At 39.7% G+C, this 22,500-nt stretch overlaps 2 protein-coding genes across 6 annotated transcripts in view; one reads left to right on the top strand and one right to left on the bottom strand.

Annotated features, from left to right (window-relative positions):
- The window catches only part of PTDSS1 (phosphatidylserine synthase 1), a 66,838-nt gene extending 64,889 nt beyond the window's left edge, over nucleotides 1–1,949 (bottom strand). For all 3 annotated transcript variants that reach the window (XR_002810380.2, XM_023648733.2, XM_023648734.2), the window contains exon 1: nucleotides 1,342–1,949. Coding sequence is in view for 1 of the 3 variants with exons in the window: in XM_023648733.2 (XP_023504501.1) it covers nucleotides 1,342–1,520 (179 nt within the window). In the remaining 2 variants the exon portion in view is untranslated. The remainder of the gene's footprint in view (nucleotides 1–1,341) is intronic.
- Nucleotides 1,937–21,846, top strand: MTERF3 (mitochondrial transcription termination factor 3). Of its 3 annotated transcripts, XM_070222377.1 has the most exons (10): nucleotides 1,945–2,064; nucleotides 4,568–4,916; nucleotides 6,204–6,356; nucleotides 9,347–9,453; nucleotides 10,348–10,467; nucleotides 11,016–11,205; nucleotides 15,761–15,908; nucleotides 16,283–16,354; nucleotides 17,574–17,735; nucleotides 21,571–21,846. In XM_070222377.1, the coding sequence occupies exons 5-10, from the start codon at nucleotides 10,425–10,427 to the stop codon at nucleotides 21,763–21,765; spliced, it is 810 nt and encodes a 269-aa protein (XP_070078478.1). In that variant the 5' UTR covers nucleotides 1,945–2,064; nucleotides 4,568–4,916; nucleotides 6,204–6,356; nucleotides 9,347–9,453; nucleotides 10,348–10,424; the 3' UTR covers nucleotides 21,766–21,846. The 3 variants fall into 3 exon arrangements, with proteins under 3 accessions (XP_001490487.1, XP_070078478.1, XP_070078479.1); XM_070222378.1 differs by lacking the exon at nucleotides 9,347–9,453; XM_001490437.6 differs by lacking the exons at nucleotides 9,347–9,453; nucleotides 10,348–10,467 and having other exon boundaries at nucleotides 1,937–2,064.
- Nucleotides 21,847–22,500: the final 654 nt, after the last annotated feature.

Below are 22,500 nucleotides of genomic sequence, written 5' to 3'. Positions count from 1 at the left end.
ACTCTGAGAAAGGTTAAGTAACTTAACCAAGGACACACAGCTAGTCTTGAAACCAACAGTCTGGCTCCAAAACTATAGTTCTCTGGATTGGTCTTTTAAGCCATAATGGAATGGAAGGCATGCTTTTTCTTTCTTTAGAGGTTCACTCAGAAAATATAAATCCTTGTAAGTAGGAACCATGGCATCATTATGGAACCATGTGTATCATTATGAATCAGGGATGAATCCATTCCCTGGGCTGGGGTTGAGGGGCCACACGTTCAGTGAGGTAGAGTTGCATGACGTGTGGGTCAAGAGTCAGGCTGGGTAGCTGCTATGCCTAAGTAGATACATATTAGAAGTGCCTTGAGCATGTGTTTGTATGTGTGTGTGAATGTTTTCAGTGGGATAGGAGAGTTGTGTTATATTGTAAAGTTTATGTGTTTTATTTGTTGAACACTTCCATCGTGTTTACTACGCACCAGGCACCATTACAACTGCCTGACGATCTCTCATTTCAGCATGTATGTTAGGTGATGAACAGGGCAGGGTGTGCACAGTGTGATGTGTGGTGGGTTGGTGTCTGTGCAGCAATGTACACAAGAGGTGATGGATACTGGCTGTGCTGGAAGGAGAAAGGTCCGCTGTGATGCGTGTCTATAGCGGCAGGTTGTGCTGTGGTATAGATGGTCGTGTTTGAGGCTGGGGGAAGGGTAATGCCAGATGATATGTGTGCAGTGTATACAGGAGGTGCTGCATGGGAAAGACTGTGTGGTGCACCTCCCATGTGCATTTTGTGCGTTGCAAGTAGTGCTGAATACCGGAGGAGTTCCAGTGGAAGGGGTCTGGGTTGTGTCCTGGGCCTGTGTAGGGTGCATGTAGACGCTGTGGACTGGGGTGTTTTCTGTGTGGTGCTATGTGCGGAAAGTGGTGCATCCAAGATGATTCATGCGGTGTTCCGGGTAGGGACGGGGGCTGGAGAGGAGGGGGCCGTGTCGTGATGTGTGTGCGGGGCGATGCTGAGTTCGGGGGCATGGGGTGACGAGCGTGCTGGGTGACCCGCGAGTGCTCCTGATGTGGCCCGAGACGATGTATGGGAGAGTTAGTATCGCAGGGCTAGGGCCTGGGGGGTAGGGGCGAACGCTAGTCCAGAGGAGCTGTAGGGGAGGAAGCTGGGTGTGCTGGGAGACACTGGGCCGCTGGAGGAGCTGCTTGGGCAGCGGGTCTGCGAGTGTGTGCCTGGAGCAGCTAGCCCGCTTCCTCACCCAGAAGCCACACCGGGCCACGCTCCCCGCCACCACCTCCCGCCCGCCCTTTCCCTTCGCCCAAGATCGCGACCCCCGCGCACCCTGGCCGTCACACCTGGTGAAGGCGAAGTACATGAGGCTGACGATGGTGAAGCTGAGCAGGGTGATGGTGTGCGGCCGGTAGAAGAAGTCGATGGTGATGTCCTCCACTTGCTGTTCGTTGATCATCCGGAAATGCATCTTGTAGTTCACATCATCTTTGCTCAGGGTCCTGCTCCCCACGCAGGACGCCATGGCCCGCCTCCCCGTCCTGCAGCGGCGGCAGTGGTCCCGGCCCGTGGAGGCTGGGACCCCAGAGATGACGAGCCGCAGACGGAGGAGAGGAGGCCGGGCGGCGGGGACGGGTCTGGCGCGGAGCAAAGCCTGGGCGCCCAGGGAAGGACGGGCGCGGGAAGGCGGGGTTGCGGCGCCACCAACGCGGCCTCGGGCAGGGGACGCCGCCGGCCGTGCCCTAGTTGGCGTCCTGGAAGAGGACTCCCTATGGTCTCACGGTGTCTTTAGATGCCAAGAGGACGAGGTCTGAGGGAAGCGGCAAGCAGGAGAAGCGAAGCCGTGCCCCCTGGCCTGCTCTTTCCGCCGCAAGCCGCCCTGTCTCCTCCCGCGCGGCCCCGCAGATGGTCTCGCCCACTCCGGCCGCAGCCCACGTGGGCTAGGAAGCGCCGCCGCGCCGGCCGGGCCGGCAGACGAGCGGCTGTGCAGCGCGGCCGGACACTCCGCGCGGGCGTGTCAGCCCCGCAGCTGCCGCGAGAGAGACCGCCAGGCACAGGCCTCGCCACAGGTAAAGCCGGAGCCGCCGGAGCGCGGGGGGCGCGCTCGCGACTGGGGTTCGGGTCCGCGTCCACCTGCGTCCAGGCCGCTCCCCCGAGCCTCATGGCCTTTCGGTCTTCGCGGCCCAATCGGGGTGACTCATTTTGTTTTATTTTTTCCCTGACTGACGAGACGAAAACGCGACCCCGCGGGTTTATTAGCGCGCTTTGCGGAGGACGCGGAAGGAGGTCCGCCGTGTCAGCTGTCTTCCTGCGGAAGTTCCGTGTGGGGAACTGAAATGGAGTAAACTGGCCTCGGGAGGGCGGCGAGCGGTAGATGAGAGGCCCCTTATTACGAAGCCATCCTCCCACCCCCTTTTCAGCTCCTGCTTTCATTTATCAGCCGTACAGAGGTAGAAATCTTGAACTCTCGAAAAACAGTATTTCAATGCTAATTCATATTCCTAGCCAAGTAGTAAAGCACACAGTTGAGAACTGGTATATGACATTTCAATGGACTTATGAATTAAGACTTTTTTCTTTTATCTTCCTGATGAAAGAGTCGTGTTAGAAGACATCACTACGTAGGGCTTCTATACACATCTGTGCATACCTAACCCGCTTTTGAATACCGTGTAGGCAAATGAGTTAACCATTGTTGCAATGGAATCGTTTCCGTTCTACAAACTTTGGGGCAGTGCAAGGCTCTGGGCTAAGGGGGAATAGTTGCTGAGTGGGTGGATCCAGAGATGAGACCCAGCCGTGCTTTCGTGAACGAACCGTTAACCAGTTGTTAAGAGGTACACACAGCAATGAAATGGTGATGCAGAGAAGATAGTGCGCTTGTAAATAAAAATACAAGGATAAACAGTTGTATGCATAAAAGTCTTTTAATGAATATGGATTGAATTCCAAAGGCAATCTGTCTGATGTGGGAGGAGTATTGAGCCTGGAAAAGCTTCAGAGTGAATTTGGGATTTCAGGAGTTTGCTTTGAAGTACGACAAAATGCTAGATGAACTTAGAAGTCAAAACGTTTTAGAGCCTATAGGGACCTTAGGAATTATCTAATTGTACCCGTAACCTTTTTAAAAAATGGTTATTTAAGGAATGGTTATTGAAGCCCCATCGTGGGCCAGTCATTGTGCTAGCCCACTCAAGAAACTTAGTCTTGTCAAGGTAGCATAACTGAGGTTTTCTGGCTTCCAATTTAGTGACCTGTGACTTTGGTGTGCAGAGAATGAATGTTGTAGGTTTGAGGGAAAACTTGACAGATTTGGAGGCTCATTTTCTACCAAAATTTAACAAAAATCACCTATCCCACGAAACTATTGTGAATACCTATTGCCTTTCTAAAATCAGTTCAGAATAACAGTGAGACTTCCACTTTTATAAATCTCTTTCAGGAGGCTCCCTAAGCTACATATCTCCAAGAGGAGGTTAGACCCTAAAGAATTTGGCCTAATTCAGAACATAAAACAAGCTGAATTCCAGTATGGAGAAAAACCAAAGCAAAAAGTTGTATGCAACAATTAATTCAGCAGAATTCATTTATATTTGGTTGTGTAATCAATAATAATAATGGCTAACATTTGTTGAGCATTTCCATATGCTGGACTCCATGCTGTGTTTTATATGGATTATCTTATTTACAGTAAAATTATATACATCAAATTTACCTTTTTATTTAAGCTGGCTAAATGTAAAATTCCTTCATATTCCTGGAGTTTAAAGTAACGACAGCCTTTCTTGATTAAAAAGTCTTTTTAAAAACAATTGCTTTTTCAGTGATAGTATACATGAATTCATTGCTGGTTGCTTATGCGTTTCTGTGACTTCATTTTGACCTTTTTTTGTTTTTGAAGGCTTTTCTTTCTCTTTTTTTCTGCAGTCAAACAGAATTTGACAAAACTTGTTTTGTTCAATTCCCTTTTGAGGAACAGCTTTATCTGTGAAGTAAACAATTGTGTTCAGCCCTGAGGATAAGCAAGAAACAACCTTCTAGATAGCAATAATAATATTTCAGTGATTCATTTAAGACAAAATAGATGTCTTCCTGTTTTTTTGTGTCTAATGTATACACATAAAATGGATTTGAATAATTCAGTGTTATTTTGATCAGCAGTCTGCTTCTTAAACCTCCTTCAAACCAAATTTCAAGAACACTGAATTGCATCACCTTATTTTCTGTAAATTATTAAATTAACAGATTATTGGGTTCAGCTGTAATTTGAACATTTACAGATTTTTAAGTGTTTTTCTTATACTAGTGATTTTGCTTTTTGCTTGTAAATTGTAAAGCATATCTTTATTTTTCCAGTTTAGAAGTTCCTGTCTTTCGGTTTGTAACTGAGACTACCTTGTTTTTGGCTTTTCCTGTGTTTAAGAAATATCTGACTACTTTGTCATCTAAATTTATTAAACACCTTTTAATTAGGAAAAAATTCTAGTTTATCTTTTTGTTGTTTGAATACTGTTTTAAACATTTAAGTAAAGTAAGTTTCTCATTTTTGACAATTATATTTTTCCTTTGTAGGCTACTTTAAGAAAAATGGCCCTATCAGCCCAACAGATACCCAGATGGTTCAACTCAATTAAATTGATTAGCGTCATTACTGCTCCACAACTCAGACAGTGCTCTCAGAGGGCTGGGAAAACTCTGTTGTGTGGCTTTTCTGCTCAGCCTCAGATGTCCTCTGACAATTTCTTTCTCCAGTGGGGATTTAAGACTTACAGGACTTCCTCCATGTGGAGTGGTTGCCAGTCGGCCAACTCCGGTAGGCAAGAGAGTAATTCTGCCCGAAGCACTCTGCTTCCTTCCGTGAATGAACAGTCGCAGAAGACACAAAAGACACCCAACTTTGATTCTGAGCTGTCTCTAGAAGGTAATTCTGAGCTTTCAAAAAAGTCCCCTTTGCCCCATTCTGGTAGTTTGAACAACCTACCTGTTTACATTCTGTTAGCCCGTTTCAAGTCATACTTTGTACCAGGCAAGAAAAAGAACAATGTCAGTTCTAATCGTTTACTTCTGTTATATCTTTATTTTACCGACTAAGAAAAAAAGTGTGTAGGTTAGTGTATATAAGATTATTTTATACCTATATATATAATGTTTGCATCTAAATACTTTATTATTTAGATTCTGTAAAAAATTTTTTTCTGGTGGTAATTAGGTTTCTTAGAGTATCATTTACGTCAAGTAAAAATCTTCCTTTTTTGGTATACAGTTCTGTGAATTTTGACATAGGCAGTTAGTTGTGTAACAACCACCACAGTCAACAAATAGAACAGTTATATGACCCCTAGAAGCTCTCTTATGTTACCTTTTAGTCATTCCTCTCACTTCTGTGCTTTCTATTGTAGGAATATTCCTATGCAAGGATTATTTCACTGCAAATTAGATAATATTGGGTTAAATAGAATATGAAAGAAAGCAAGCTGGAGAGAGGGAGGCAGGGAGGAGAGGCTGGCAATAAGAAATGAGAAAGGGTAGTGATTAGAGGCAAAAAATAGGACAGAAAAATCACAATCCTGAGTAAGGTAGGTTGCAGTTCCCAGTGTCTTCCATACTGTGTTTGATTAAGAAAAAACAAACAAAACAACAAAATCTCAGAATCAAGGCTGTACTAGAGAGGGTCACTTACCGAATGACTACAGGAGGTAGAAATAGAATCATGGAAGTCTTCTTAAAGACATATTTGATAACTTGGATGAGAGGGGATTGGATGAAGACAAAGACATTTCAGGATGTTACGACTTTAACCCATACAATTCAGGCTGGTAGAATATGTTGTACTTTTGGCTAAGTTAACAAGCTATGGTAGACTCAATCTCTTTCTCAAAATGTACTTGAAGGTCACTTGGTCTTTAGCATTCTTACCGATTAAAAGTGAAGAAAAGGAAAGGAATTTTGTACAGGACTCTTCCTTATAGAGTAGAAATTTATCAACAGATTTCTTATTTTGGAGGAACAGTAGTTGATCTGTAATAGTCTTAAGCTTACCTCTTAGGAGGTAGAAAATATTTGGACTTCTTAAATGTTTAATTCTGAAGTGATCCCAAGATTTAAAAAGAAGCAAAGTAGGGAAGAGCCTGTCTTGGTAGAAATAGCTTTCGGTGTACAGAATGGAGAGCTAACTTGCTTCTCTCTTTCCACGTGGCTGGCTTTAAAGGACTGGACGATTTGCCTCCGCTGTCTCCACTGCAGCCAGTTTCCGAGGAGGAGGCTGTGCAGATCATTGCAGCCCCCCCATTGCCCCCAGTTTCATTCACTCTTCGAGACTATGTGGATCATTCTGAGACTCTGCAGAACTTAGTGCTTCTAGGTAAGTGAGTTAATCTACAGGTACTTTTTGAGTGTACCCTTCACTTATTTTTTTGCCTTTTTAAATTAGCTTTTTTCTTTTTTTTTTTTTTTGAGGAAGATTAGCCCTAAGCTAACTGCTGCCAATCCTCCTCTTTTCGCTGAGAAAGACTGGCCCTGAGCTCACATCCGTGCCCATCTTCTTCTACTTTATATGTGGGACGCCTACCACAGCATGGCTTGCCAAACGGTGCCATGTCTGCACCTAGGATGTGAACTGGCGAACCCCGGGCCGCCGAAGCGGAACGTGCGAACTTAACCACTGTGTCACGGGGCTGGCCTCTAAATTAGCATTTTTAAACTTTATCAAAGTAGTACATATACATAAGTAGAAGACAAATAGTGTAGAAAAGACTTCTAGTGAAAAACTGTACCCCCTGCTTCTTCCCAACTTTGCATCCCATTTCCTGGAGGTGTCTCCTTTGATGGCTCTGTTTGTATTTAACCTCTAGGTGTTTATTTAAACTCTGATTGTTTATAGTGCTTTTGCTTGGTTCATTAGTTTTAGACATCAGTTGATCTCTTGTATGTACACACATTCTTTTCCCCTATTGTCTTTAATTCTCCCAATGTAGTTATATTAACAATTTTTAGATAAATTATTAGTGATGCCATTATGACTAAATATTGCTCGCTGTTCTCCAGGAAGTATACTATAATTGTTTTCCTTCCTGTACAACTTTTCATTTTCCAGAGTTAATAATTGCCTTGTTTTTTATTTGATTATTTTGTTGTTGTTGTTGTTCCTAGAGCTAAATTTTCCCACACCTTCCAGTGGCCTCTCAGGATGGTGTTTTCTACAGTTAACCCTATCAGACGATATATTAGTTCCATTTCTTTACTACCTCCTCATCTTCCTCCTGGAGATCGCTGTCATCTTGATTTGGATGGTTTCTCTCTAGGTCTGCTCCGTGATTATCTTAGCTTGTTGACTGGTAGGATGTAGGATGCACTTGGATATGGACAGTTAAAGGCAGCCAGAGGATCACACTGCAAACTTCTATTTAGTCCTCTTATTTTCAGTCTAGCAACTTATTGCAAACTTCTGCTTTTCCCATTATCTCTGGGTCTGGCACTGCTCTTACTTGATTTTCCCAGATAATGAACCTCTTTTCCCTCGGAGGATCAAGAGGAACAGGATAGGTAAGGGATTATCCCTCAAATCCATCAGCTTTTCTCATTCTCCAGTCACTGCCTTAGTTTAGGTCCTCATTTTTTGCTGAAAAGTTAGGAGTTTCCTAACTTGATAGTATTTTTGTCAGCAGTATTGCCCGATAATCTTGGTAATGTTGTACTCTTTCTAAAATGCAAATCTGACTAGGTCAGTGACCTACTTGAGATCCTTCACAGTGTCTCCATGGCATCAGAGTCCTTCATGGTCTGGCCCCTGTTTACCTTTTTAGCTTCACTACTTGCCACTTCCCTCCTTTGGTTGGCCAGCTCTGATAACTGGAGAACTTAACTCAAGTTCAAGTAACTTCTAACATGTCTTTTCTGACCCTCCAAACAGAGTGACCCTCCTCTGGGTTCTCACATCAACCCCGGCTAACTTGCATCCTAGCACTAATAACACTATTATAATTGTTTACTCATCTGTCCCTGGGAAAGTCACCCAAATGTATAGGGAATGCCCTTTGTTCTCAAGAAGGCTTCAAGTCTTCAGAAGCATCCGCATAAACATACATAAGAATAACTGCTGGAATGCAGGATGAAAGGTAAAGTGATAGGTCCCACATAAGAGATACACATAGTGTTCTCTGGGCCCAAGGGAGTGAGACAGAGGACATCTGCAAACAGGGGAGGCAGCCACCTTCCTTTTGGAACAGCTTTCCTCGCCTTGTGATAAGAAGTGCTATGGTGAGAAGATAAACGTAAGACATGGTCCTTATCTTTAAATAATTTACAGTACTCTTAGAGCTTTGGAATATGTTTCAGCCATTCCTTCATCTGCATGCTGGTCTGAGAAGTAACTGAAATGACAGTGCCTTAGAGGAGCCACGATTGCATTGTCAGACAGTATTTTTGAGGACTCAAATGTCCTGGTTCTTCTCTGTTTTCTGCCTTTCCCTGCCTGTTCTACATCCCGGGAGTCTGACCTCTCTGCACTAGGGCTCCTTTGCCAGCTGCCTTCTGGGCAGCATCAGCTAGTGGGAGGTACCTACAGGAGGAGAGGGAGGGCAGGTGGGAGTATTTCTTCCCTGTTCCCTCCTTGCTTTGGGTCATGCAACTGCCTCACTCCATCGCAGCTGCTCCTGCTGAGCAGTCCTTTCTCTCTAGCTTCCAGCTCCCTCTGAGTTCGGGTAGTACTTTTTCCCTCCTTGTCCCTTTAGGACTGGGGCGGGTGCCCTTCTTTGTTCCCTTAACTCTGCTCACACCTGCGTATAGAGTCCCTTTATTGAAGTCCTTTTTATTTGAATTTTCTGGGGCAGTTTCTGTTGCCTGCCAGATCCCTAATTGATACACTAAATACGTGTAACCATAACGGAATATGGTGGTAATGTTTGTAGTTGCTGGACTGCTGGGATAAAGCCAACTTAGACCGTGGTCACCCAGAAGGTAGAATCATGCGTTATTAGTTTTTTATATCCCCGGAGCCTACCCGAAGTGCCTGGTCTACAGTAGGCATTCAGTGACTATTTTTTCAAGTTAATGAAATTGTGAGTAAGCTGAAGTGATTTGTGCTGACAGCAGTGTGCTCTCCTGATGAGATTCTGCCCTCCTACGGCTGTTAAAAAGCAGCTTTTCAGGATTTTTGTTTCAGCACAGTCAGGGTGTGACAGCTCATGCTGAGCAAGGCACTTCAGCACATGTAAGCTGTAATATTTAGTTAAATTTGAAGTCTGAACCCTTTATGTTATTTTTAAAACATCCCTTCCCCCACTTATCACAGATTTTTGAAACTAGTTTCTATCTTATTTATTTATCCATCTATCCAATAATTTATTTTTCTAGGAATATTATTTTTAAGTTACAAAAGAATGAAATCTAGTTGTTAAAAGTACAAATATCACAAGACAAAGAACTCACCCTCTCTACATCTCCAGCTCTACTTTCCAAAGGTAACCACCTTACCAATTTGTTGAGAAGCTTTCCAGACCTTTTTCTATACAAATATATATTATACAGAAAGCCAGGCATAGGTTGTATATTTTATGTGGTCAAAATAATAGTATTTAAATTCTGTGTTTTCTTCTAGTAGTTTTAGAGTTAGTGCACGTTTAAATTCTTAATCAATTTGAAATTTTTGTATTAGATATAGAATGAATTTTTAGAAAATTTTTTAACTTTATTGAGGTCATATTGGTTTATAACATTGTGTAATTTCAGGTGTACATTATTATGTATCAGTTTCTGCATAGACTAGAAGGAATTCTCAATTTTTTTCCAAATAATGGGGCTAGTGGCCCCATTATATTTTAGTGAATAGTCCATCTTTTGCCCATTTATTTGATATGCTAAATTTTTAGTTCATCCTGGATTTGTTTCTGGTCTTTATTGTGTATGTGTGCACGTGTTCTAATAGTATATGGAATTATTATTTATTTTTCTGGTCATGGACACCATTAAAAATGTTTTTATTTCATTGCTTTTATATTTAAGACTGTAAAGTTGCATCTAGAAATCAGTTTGAGAGTTGTTTTTAACCAGAAGAATATTTTTAAGAATAGAAAATTTTAAGTCTAAACTTGGTTTTACATTATCTTTGAATGTTTATTCTCAAAATAAGGAATAGACCTTTCCTATCCTTGTTTAATTTGTTATTTTAATCAGATAAAAGGAAAAAATGAGAGCATTAAATGCTCAGTTTTAATGAGAATTTTGAATTACAGGTTACTTTGATTCCCTGCCTAATTAATGTTGACATCTAATTATATCCATAACCAAAGAATACTTAAAAACAACTTGCTTTCTCCCCTTCTTTCTCTCTCCTGTCCCTTGTCTCATTTACTTAGATCACCTAAGATTCTAAGGATAGGTGAAGGTTACAGAGTGTGTACTTTCTGCTTTGTTGTGCACCTGAGGGCTGCATATGTTCCCCCTTCTCATGCAGACATTTCTTGAACTCCTTCAAGGTACTTGTCTCTGTGCTAAACACCTGGATATTACAGTGAGTAATGAGTAAGACAGAGGGTCATTTTTATTCCCCCTATGGAGGGGATTATGAGCATATTTTAAAAATAATGCTTATAACTAAGAAAATGATTAACTTCAAAGAAAATAATTTATTCATAGAGTTTGTTACCCTGCAGAATTACCAGTCAAGCAATTACCATGGAGAACATTAGGGGCTCATAAGCATCCTTCAAACAGTGTTCACGAAACCTTGGATAAAGATGATGATCCTAGGCCAGGGTGACAGTGCATTTGTTTTGGGTGGAAATTTAGCCCGAAATGCACTGTTTTCCTCTATACATGGCTTTGAAATAAATACTACATTTTCACTTTATTTTTCTTCCTTCAACCAATTTAGTTTAAAGGTATTTAGAAGTTTCTATTGGCCAATCTCAGTTCTCCCATAGATAGGTTGTTGATCTCCATCAGTAATTTCTTGTTTCTCTGTATCAAGTTTAATGACTGAGCTAAGCAGTTATTTTCAAACCGTGTTTGTAATTTATTATAGGATTGGATTTGTCCAAGATAGAAAAACAGCCAGATGCAGCCAACCTCCTTCTGAGACTGGATTTTGAAAAAGACATTAAGCAAATACTCCTGTTTCTTAAAGATTTGGGTATAGAGGATAACCAACTGGGAACATTCCTGACTAAAAACTATGCTATTTTCTCTGAAGACCTTGAAAATCTTAAGACCAGGTAGGGCTTTTAGAATGATTCTCACATAACCAAAGAAACAGTTATGGAGGAAATGTGTGTGAAAGTTATTTTTTAAGTCTCAGCTGCACATGATCTACTGAGATAATGAACATGAATGTTATTTTCTTGTTATGGACCTTTGATCAATATTTATCTAAAACTCTTATTTCACTACCCATTATTTTTTTTGCTTTCAACTTATTGCTGAGTCAGTACTTAACTGTTTCTCTTCAGAAACTGGAATGAGCTTTTTAAAAACTCCATTAAAAAGGGGCAGAATTATCTGAGAGTGCACTTAAAGTTATGAAAGCCTGAACTTTGTTTTTTTCTGACCAATTTTAGATGGTAGTCATTTGACATTTTCTTGGCAAATTATTGTACAATTTGCTTAATCATTTCTGTAAGTTGGCTATTTTCGTTGTTCCTTTTTTTCTTCTTTAAATAGCACTTCCATAAACATCTTTGTACTTCATTCAACATTCAAAGAATTTATTGAATCTGTGAGAATCAATACAGTGAGATAGTATTGATCTGTGAGATAGAATCCTGCTAGGCATTGGGAGCACCTCAGAGAACAAAACAGAGTCCCTGTCCCTAAGTTCACATTTCGAATCCATCATCATCCCCACCTCTTGCCTAAATCATTTCTTCTCTGTATTTCCAGATTCACTGAATGGGGGCACTGTTCACTCTGTTGCCCAAATCAGAAATGTTGGCATTAACTTTGGCTTCTCTTCTTTTAGCGTCCACATCTAATTAATCATGAAGGCCTATCAGTTCTATTTTTCTCTCTCTCAAATCAGTCAAAGTATTTCCCTTAATCTTCACTTTGAATACTTTCCTTGGGCCGCCATCATTTCACATGAAGATTACTGCACTAACAGTAAGTAAAGTAACAGAAGATTAACAGTCTCCTAATTGTTCGGCCTCTAGTCTTCTCTCCCCAGACTAGTCTCACACTAACTTTGAGCCTCACTACATTTCGGAGAGCTTTGCAGTTCCTTGAACCATCAGAGTCTAATGCCTTGAATCTGAATTAAGAGAAAACAAAACAAAAAACTGCATTTCTTAATTGAACAATTTGAGCCCTTTTTATATCTGCAAGGCACTGAGCTAGACTTGAACCATGTAAGATGAACATGCTGTGTCCCTTCATGAGACTTACGGATTGGTCTAATGTAGATAAGCTATTACAATACAAGGAAGAGAAAGAATGATTTTAGTAAACTCAATCTGACACATCCAGCTCTGCTCCTCCTTAGTCAGGAACACTGTTCCCTCCGATTCAGACACCAACTCGCCCTAGTTGCTCAAGGTTTATTGCTAGGAAGCATGCATACTAGGAGGTGGAGATCACTGGGGGCCATTTCAGAGGCTGCCTACTGCACCATTATTATTAGTATCCCCATTTTACAGGGGAAGCACAAAGAGGTTAAATAATTGCCCAATACTACACCACTAGTGTAAGTGGCAGAGCTGGATTCAAACCAGTTAGTCTAACTCGGAGTCCTGGCTACTACACCGTATCGTCTCCCTACATTTAATTCTGGGAAGCCAACTTAAGCTTAAAAGGAGCTTAAGTTACTTGTTCAAGATCACACATGCTCCTGACGACTAAGGAATAATATCATAAGGATATTCTCGTAGTGTAATGGTTTTTAAGCCTGGCTGACTGGTAAATTAAACTGTGAAACATTTCTTAAATTACTTGGACTTGTTTAATAGGTAATTTATCCACATGTACTCAAAAGGATATACAGTGACAAATAAGCTTCTACTGGAAGAAGCAAGGATATGATAATCTTCATTTAGTTGAACTTAGCTTCTGGCTCTGCTATATACAACAGTTTTATTTTCTAGAATTTCTGTAACAACACTGATTTTATATACTTGTTTTCTTTTTAATGAGGAAAATTTTAAATGTATAAAAAAGTTATTTGATTCTTTCTAAGAATTTTCAAATGAATAATCTGCATTTAAATTATTTAAATATTTTTTTGGTTGGGCCTTATATCTTAATGTTTTCTTAGAAAAATGAGGGCTGGCCCAGTGGTGTAGCGGTTAAGTTCACGTGCTCTGCTTTGGCGTCCCAGGATTCACAGGTTCAGATCCCGGGTGCAGACCTACGCACTGGTCGTCAAGTCATGCTGTGGCTGCAGCCCACATACAAAATAGAGGAAGATTGGCACAGATATTAGCTCAGGGCCAGTCTTCCTCAAGCAAAAAACGAGGAAGATTGACAACAGATGTTAGTTCAGGGCCAGTCTTCCTCACCAAAAAAAAAGAAGAAGAAAAGTGATCACAATGTAGACAACAGTTTTGATAATGTTTTTTTTGCTTCCTCTTGCTCTCCCTTCCCCTGGTGGTGCCCCTCAATGTTGTGTGGCCAGTTTAGGTTAAGTGGGTTAAGCCCATCACATAGGCTCCCTTTTCCAGTGTGTTCCAAAATGTCCCGCCCACTAAAGAAGGATAGCAAGTTCCTTTCTTTTCTTCTTCTTCTCCTCAAAGCCGCCTAGTACATAGCTGTATATTCTAGTTGTAGGTTCTTTTGGTTGTGCTATGTGGGACACTGCCGCAGCATAGCCTGATGAGTGGTGCTAGGTCTGCGCCCAGGATCTGAACCAGTGAAACCCTGGGCCACTGAAGCGGAGCACATGAACTTAACCACTTGGCCACGGGGCCAGCCCCTTGATAATGTTTGAATCAGATATTGACCCTTGCTGCCACCAAAAAAAATGAAAAAAAAAAATAATCCTTTTTTTTGCCTACTTATTCCTGTCCCTCATCAACCTTCCAAGACTCATCTCTGGAGGCAGCTACTATTATCAAGTTTTTGTTCAACCTCCCAAGAATGTTTTATCATACACAAGCATATATGTATATCTTTGTACACACTTATACGTTAACACACATACATAGAATTGGTAGCATTGACACATACCATTCTGTACCCCACTTTCTTTCTTTAACTATATCTTGGAGAGTCTTTCTTGTCGGTGCTTCCTTTTCTTTTTAAGCTAGAATAGTTCATTTGTAGATCTATCTAGTCCCCTATTAATAAACACGTGGCAGTTTCCAGTCTTTACTATCACAACGAGACTACAGTGACTCTCCTTGTATACACTACGTCATTTCACACATATGGGTGGATCTCTGTAGGACAGTTTTCTAGAAGCAGAATTGCTACGTCAAAGGATATGTGCATTGCAGTTTTAATAGATATCGGCAAATTGTCCTGCGTATAGGTTGTTTTCCAGTTAACACTCCCACCAGTAGTGTACAGAAGTGCCAATTTCCCTATTATCTTCACTAATACGGTGCTATCACATTTTATGGTTTCAGTTCATTTTATAGATAAAGCTAATGCCTCGTTGTTTTGGAAATGATGTTTGGAGCATCAGATGTTTGGAGGATCTTTCCATATTTCAAATTTCTATTTACATTTCCTTTTCTTTAAATTATATCTGTTCTTTGCCATTTTTTAGTTGGGCCCTTTTATTTTTGTAAGTATTCTTTTGTATATTAACAAAATTAGTTCTTTCTCTGTGACATGTCATAAATATTTTTCCTAGATTGTCACTTGTCTTTGACTTTGGTGTTTTTTTGCCTTGCATTTTGAATTTTTATGTAGTTAAATTTATCAGTTTTTTCTCTCATGGCCTCTAAGGGACTGCTTTAAAGGAGTAATAGTCATTTGAGTAGAAAATATAAGTTCTGATATATGGTAGAGAAACATCATTGGCATTAGGTGTAGGCATGCCTGAGTTCAGATCTCAGCTTTGGCATTAATCTGGTGGCCTAAGTCATTGGTGGTCTAAGACAAGTCATTTAACTTCTCTGAATCTATGTTTCTTCAAGTGTAACGTGGAAAATTTACCTGGCTCACAGGTTTGTTCTTGTTTTTTCTGGTGAGAATTAGACAAGATAATGTTCTGGTATATTTTAGGCATTTAATAAAACTGCTTTTTACTATGTTTATAAATTTTTAAAAATAATGTTATTTTATTGTCAAACTTTCTATATTTTACTATCTTATTTTGGTTCCCACAAACTTAGGAAATTTCTTAGTTGTTAACAGAATAACATCTTGAAAGACTATAGTAAGAATTATTTATGAAAATACATACTCAGTATATGTACTAAAATAATTTCTCTCTTAGTTTCAGCCATGTTTGAGGATCTTTCTTTGTAAAACAAGTTCTGAATCTCTTATTTTTTAAATGTGTATGTTTTCTGTTCTTAGCAAAAAAAATTGTTAAACAGAAGCTATTTCATTTTTTTCTACCAAGTAATAAGTCAGATTCACTGAAAAGGGAATCTATCTGTTGGTGGATTTCAGAATTATATTCTGTTTCCAAGTATAAATGGAAACCATTCTAGAGTTGGATGGATGCTTGTTTTGTTTTAACCATGTTTTGGCCATTATTACATTATTGTAGAATGTTTAACTTATCTTTTTTTTTGGTGTGGGAGCCTTTTTAAAAACAGTTGTTACTTTGGAAAATAGCATGACACTAGTAAATGTTTATCATATGTATTTTGTTTGTTTCTCTAGAGTGGCTTATCTACAATCAAAAAATTTCAGTAAGGCAGATATTGCACAGATGGTCAGAAAGGCACCATTTTTGCTGAGTTTTTCAGTGGAAAGATTGGACAACAGATTGGGATTTTTTCAGAAAGAACTTCAACTTACTGTGAAGAAGGTAAAGAAAAGGAGAGAATTGTCTATTTCCATATCAGCTACATTTAGTAACACTTAAATCTCATGTTTCTAATGGATGTGTGGCCCATATGAATTCTGTAAATGCCTGGTATTTTCTGAACAAGATGAATTACCTGCTAGGTTAAGCATATAGCTGTATCATTATATAATTTTCCAGCAAATTGGTTCCTGAAGTTTTGTTTTCAGTATTTGTTTTTCCTCAAACAGTATTATGTTTGTATATTTCTGTTATTCCTAGCATTTCTCTGACAGGTCATATTTGAAATTTTGGTTTTGTATTCCTAGTAATGCCTTGATTTTCCAAAATAGTTGCATATTCATATGTAGTACTGATAATTTCTTTTATGACTCTAGACTCGAGATCTGGTGGTTCGTCTCCCAAGGCTGCTAACTGGAAGTCTGGAGCCCGTGAAAGAAAATATGAAGGTAGAATGACTTCAGGCTTTTGAGAAATCAGCTTCTTTCTTTAAATGTTTAAGTCTTCTGAAGGGGATACATTTTGCTTCTGTCATCTTAGAGAAAACTGGATTATAAAAGAAGTTATTTCTAAAATGATGGACATAGGAAATGATATAATAAATATCTAGCAAGCAGTTTATTTTAGTTAATAATATTTTCACATGTGGACCAGATGGTACATGAGTAAATTACCTTGCAGACATTGATACCCATAATCCTAGAGTAATAGATTAGGTATCTGGGTGGTACCTGGAAACTGCTTCTGTTGCCCAGTATGAGAGTCTGTGTCTATGTCAGATTCCTCCGTAGCGGGGAGGTGCCTTTTGGAGGCTGGATCCAAAAGATTTCTGTGAAGAGAGTAGTGGCCAGCACATTGCTCTCCTTAGAACCTGTGCCAGTTGCCAGCTCTAGTTCTATCACAGAACATACTAGACACTCGATACTGTCCTACCTCCAAGAGAGAATAGTGTAGAGCCAGGGCAGCTGACTAGTTAGTATACAGAGCTGTAGTAGTATTTGAAATTATTATATAAGACCTATTTTCTGAGGTGCTTAAAGTGTTTCATATTCAGTTGTTGAAGAAGTTTTTATTGAGCACCTGCCCACACACCATGCTGGGGAGATAGTCCCTGCTCTCATGGAGCTTACAGTCTTGTTGGGGGATAGCATGCAGAGTGATAAGAGCAATGGATTAATGGGGGAGCCATAGGTTTCTATGAATGTACACAGAGGACCTAACCCACATTTGGGTGTTTAGTTTTATCATCTCAGTCTGGAAATTTGACATGTAGTTTTTCCAGATAACATGTATATGAGTGTGCTTGGGAGCAGAGGCTCAAAAAGCACTTTGAAAATCTTACTGCTGGTCTGTGTGGTGTAGGGTCCATACAGATAACCTGACCAGGCCTCCCATGTCCACCTTTATTCTATCTCATAATTATGATAGCTCCTTTTGGTGATCTTCATGGTGATCACCATGCTGTGAGTAGCTCATTCTCAGGAGAAGGGTCTGAAATTCAGTTTGCCCCCGAAGCAGGAAGCTATGCTCCCTTGAGGGCATTGGCATAGCTTTATCTCTAGATTTTAATGTTCTTATTTTAAATTTTAAAAGAATCAATGTGTCCTCTGGCATATACCAAAATAACTATTTCTATTCATGATTCATAACAATTCTACTTTCTTTTAGGTTTATCATCTTGAGCTAGGTTTTAAACTTAATGAAATTCAACATATGATCACCAAAATCCCAAAGATGTTAACTGCAAATAAAAGGAAACTCACTGAGACTTTTGACTACGTTCACAATGTGATGAGCATTCCTCACCATGTCATTGTCAGGTTCCCGCAGGTAAGGAGTGCACAACTCTCTGCAGGAGCCGCATTGCCCTTCATTTGGAGCTGCTCTCTAGGTGCATATTGCTGTTCACTTGTGAAAGTTCCTTGCTATTTATGAAGGAATTGGACTGAATGCAGTCTAGCTCTGAGAGTTGTATTAAGGTCATCTTTATTTTGCCCATCTTTTTATCAAGACATCTAGCAAATGGAGTAGAGGGATCACTTGTGAAAAGTTTACAACTTCTAAGGCACACATGCATATCTCTGGTGATGAATCTCCTTCCCTGTAGTTTTTACCTATTTCTTGTTATGTCCTTTGGAATCTAACGTATTCTCCTTTGTGTTTTTCTCCATTTAAATTTGGAATAGATCACTGCCTTTAAAGGTCCTTTCAATTCTACATATACTTTTTACTTATGGTCTATCTAAATCCATTAGTTAAGCCATATTTAATGATCTCCTACCAAAGCATAAAACAGCTCCAGTTTGCCATCATGCCAAAGCCATAATTATAGTTTCTAAGCTAATTAGACTTTCCTGTTCTTTAGCTAGTGAGTGACATTATTTGCTTGTTCACAAGAGTGTTAACTCTTTGAAAGCAGAGATCTTGTCGGGTTTATACCCTGCTGAAATCCCAGTGCCTGGAACTATACTGGGCAGTTCGTAGGCCCTAGATAAATACGTGTTGAACAAAGGATGCCATCCTTCTTTGCTGTTGGCCATGTGAATAGACAGACCCTTGGTAAGTATTCAGTGGATAAGTGAAAGATCGAATTTCATTAAAGTGATCCCTCTACTCCATGTGCTTACATTCTTGATGTAAAAATGGGCAAAAGAAATATGACTTTAATATAACTCTCAGAACTAGATGGCTTTTGGTACACTTCCTTTACAAATAGCATTATTTACCTGTCATACTTCACTGTGAATAGTCCCTTTATAGAGAATTTTTCTGTTTCATCAAATGCATATATATTCATTATAAAATGTTAGAAGCCTGCAGTGGTGCAAATTTGGCTTATAGAACAGTTGTAAAGTAAGTAATCTTTAACTAAAAGCATAAAAATTAGTTTTCCCCTGGGTTGGTAGATAATTCAGTGACAGTAGAGCATGATAGGAGAGTCTGATTTAGGGATACAAAAATCAGTCAGACATGGTCTTTCTTGTGGAACTTGTAATCTGGTGTGGAAGGAAGGTTTTAAAAATGTAATTGCTTTATATAATGTTAGAGTCTTAACCAGATGTCTTATAGAGCTATTTAATTTAGAAGAGGTAGGAAAATCTGTAAAAATAATAACAGCTATTGAGTGCTTACTATGTGCCAGCTCTGTCTTCACTTCCTTGTATTAATTCATTTAATCTTCACAACAACTATATGAGGTTGGTACTGTTATTATCCCTATTTTACAAATGAAGAGAGTAAGCATAAAGAGATTGAGTAACTTGTCCAAGGTTCCCCTGGTGACACGGGGCAGACCAAGGTCAGAACTCTGGCAGTTGAGCTTAAAAACCCATGTTCTCAACTAGGATATGCTGCCACTCTAAGTGAAATTTGAGTTATCAGTAGGATGAGTGGGGTCTCAAAGATGGACAGAAACTTTCCAAATAGAGGAAACTATAAACTTGACCAGATGCATCAAAATCACTTGTTTAAAATCACAGATTTTAGGCACCCCAAACCCTAGCTTCTGGGAAGTCTGTGGTAGAACTGTAGCTTCCATATGGAGATTCTCTGACTCCTAGGAGTCTGGGTGGTATTGCTGAAAAATACAACTCATTAATGGAAAAATACATTAACTGACAGTAGGACTGCCAGGAAACTGATACAGACTTTAAATTTTTGGCTGGTGCTTAAAAAATTCAGTGGTGTGAAACTAATTTTCTCAGGCAAATAGCAGTTCTGGTTGGCACATGTTTATGATTAATTAAAAAGAGGGAAACAATTATAACTTAAGAACTGGCTAGTTTAGTCATCAAAGCAGCAATCCTGGGAGGTAAAGGATAACAAAAACAGGGTAATGCACATGAGGAAATCACTAGTTAAGGAAAGAAGTTATATTCAGAATCCCCTAACACCTTGTTTCTCCTCTGACTGCGGGTGTCTGAATGCAGAGCTGGAGTCCACCCTAGGACAAAAGAGGATCAGTAATTCTCAGGCCAGGGTGTTTTTTTTATGCCTGAGAATTTAATGGATCATTAACAGGATGAAATTTTTCTGACAATGGCAAAATGGCCCCTTGTGGTCAACAAACAAACGAAAAAAGAAAAACTCAATCTGAGCTTTGGTATTTGGACTTAAAAGAGCACACAAATCTCTGGTAATAAAGTCACTTTGAACCATTGGAGAAGTAATATAATATCATAAGCTGTATAAATGCTTCTCAGTATTATTACATTTAGGAAATTAATAATAGTTTGGGAGCTTCTGAGTCATTTGTGGTCTTGTCTGTAGGTTGTATGATACTTTTCTAAGCCAAGAGTTATTGCATAGGCATACTTCTAAAGAAATACGTCTAAAAGCTTTTTACATCTTTATGAGAAGTAATAATGTAGTAATGGAAATTTAGTTGCCAAAATGAAGGCAGAACAGCATGTAATTTGTTTTTGCAGAGAGAGAGAAAAAGATGTTTTGTTCCCACAGAAAGCCAATCGTATGTTGAGTTAGCACATTATACTTTTTTTGGTCACTGTTTTCAAAGAACTTTAGTTTTCAACAATTGTTTTTCAAAATGTCCTCTCCAAATGATCTCTTATTATTTTGTTTCTACTCAAACATAGGAAAGGCTCCTAGAGGTCATGTGCCCTGTCAGGTGTTCCCAGTGCCTCTGAAATACAGCCAAGGGAAGGAACTGAGAACTAGTACTGAATGTAGTTCACATGTGCCCTGTCAGGTGTTCCCAGTGCCTCTGAAATACAGCCAAGGGAAGGAACTGAGAACTAGTACTGAATGTAGTTCACATGTGCCCTGTCAGGTGTTCCCAGTGCCTCTGAAATACAGCCAAGGGAAGGAACTGAGAACTAGTACTGAATGTAGTTCACATGTGCCCTGTCAGGTGTTCCCAGTGCCTCTGAAATACAGCCAAGGGAAGGAACTGAGAACTAGTACTGAATGCAGTTCACTTGGGCCTTGCCGGGGAGCCTCACAGATGTCTCTTCAGCTTCAGGGCTCTATTTCAAGTGTGGCCAGGTCTCCCACTTCTTCCTTCTGTCTTGTGGCTGGCTGTAGGGACTCAGCCTGCTTCCTTTTTAAAGTTGCTGGCACTCACTCTCCTCCTTGGGAGTTTTACCTCTGAGACAGGTAAAACGTACTTTCCCTAATTGCTCCCCTAGTGGCCAGGTTCACTTCATGTTGATACTAGTCAGAGAGAGGCAGCAGCAGGAATTTAAAAAAAAGTATGGAAGCTTCACAGCGTATGAAATCTTATAAATCTTTTGATGCCATAGATGTTGATCTCCAACTTTGGTTCTCAAACTTGGCAGGCGTCAGAATCGCCTGGGGGACTTGTGGGGCCCCCCTCAAAGCTTCTGGTTAAGTAGGCTTGGAGGGGCGCCTGAGGATTTCCTGTAACAGCCTCTCCCCTCTCTCTGGATTAGTCAGTGTTCTTTGCCTACAGTGTAGTCCTTAATTATTTTATAATTGTTATGTTGGTTAGTTTTGAGTCCCTTTTTAATAATAACTTCTTAGCAGAACCCATAGGATTTAAACCCTGTGGCATTTATCATAGTTACTGAGCATGTGGTGAATACTTTGTAATTGTTAGCCTATTAAAATTTTTAGCCAAATAAACATTCTAATCATCTTTCAGTGCACGATGTTTTTTTTAAAACTTTTTTTTTTTCTTTTCTAGATATTTAATACAAGGTTGTTTAAAGTCAAAGAAAGACATTTGTTTCTTACCTATTTAGGAAGAGCACAGTATGATCCAGCAAAACCTAACTATATCTCTTTGGACAAACTGGTATCTATGCCTGATGAAATATTTTGTGAAGAGATTGCCAAAGCCTCAGTACGGGACTTTGAAAAATTCTTAAAAACTCTTTAATTTTTGATGAATGTTAAAATGTAATAATGTCAAGTGGATGTATATATGAATATATTTTTAAATAAATGCCTCAAGCCTCAATTGGTATTGGAAACAGTTTCTTGATACTGTAAATTTGCGTACACTTGTGGTAGATCTTTCTCACAAGTTCCTAGTGACTTAATTCTTTGACTCAACCATTTCCTTCCTTCTGGGGAAGGAGAGAACTAAAAATACAGCAGGCTTAGAGAGAGAGAGTTGGTTTACTACAGGCTGCCATGTTGTCATTCTGGTGAAGATGGGAACAGTAGAGGATATTCCTCTTATATTCACAGGTCTTTTAGTTTCATTATAAGGCAGCTTTATTTTCTTTGAAATGTTAGGAGTTTCTGGAGCATACCATATTATTCATAAATATCTGGTACTCACTAGATAATGCTACAAAACACCTTCCATTTTGGATTATCTTCACAGTTATCTTCCTGAGCACAGATATTCAAAGTTGCCCACAGTTGGCTACTGAGAATCAGGAAAGGGAACAAAGATAGAATAGTAGTTTGAAGGTAAGTAGAGGGCAAGGAGACATAGTAACTAAGGCCGTAATGAACCTTTGACTTACTGCCACTTGCAAAGATTGATAGCATGGATTGATACATTTTTTTCCATTTACCGTTTAGACATGTAATCCTGGGCAAATGATTGAACCTCTGAGTCTGATTCTTTATTGGTAAAATGAAGCGTCATGACTTTGATTAT

This window comes from Equus caballus, chromosome 9 (assembly GCF_041296265.1).
Source record: "Equus caballus isolate H_3958 breed thoroughbred chromosome 9, TB-T2T, whole genome shotgun sequence".
Classification (NCBI taxonomy): domain Eukaryota; kingdom Metazoa; phylum Chordata; class Mammalia; order Perissodactyla; family Equidae; genus Equus; species Equus caballus.
The sequence above is the reverse complement of the archived record's forward strand: the minus strand, read 5'-3'. Positions and strand labels throughout refer to the sequence as shown.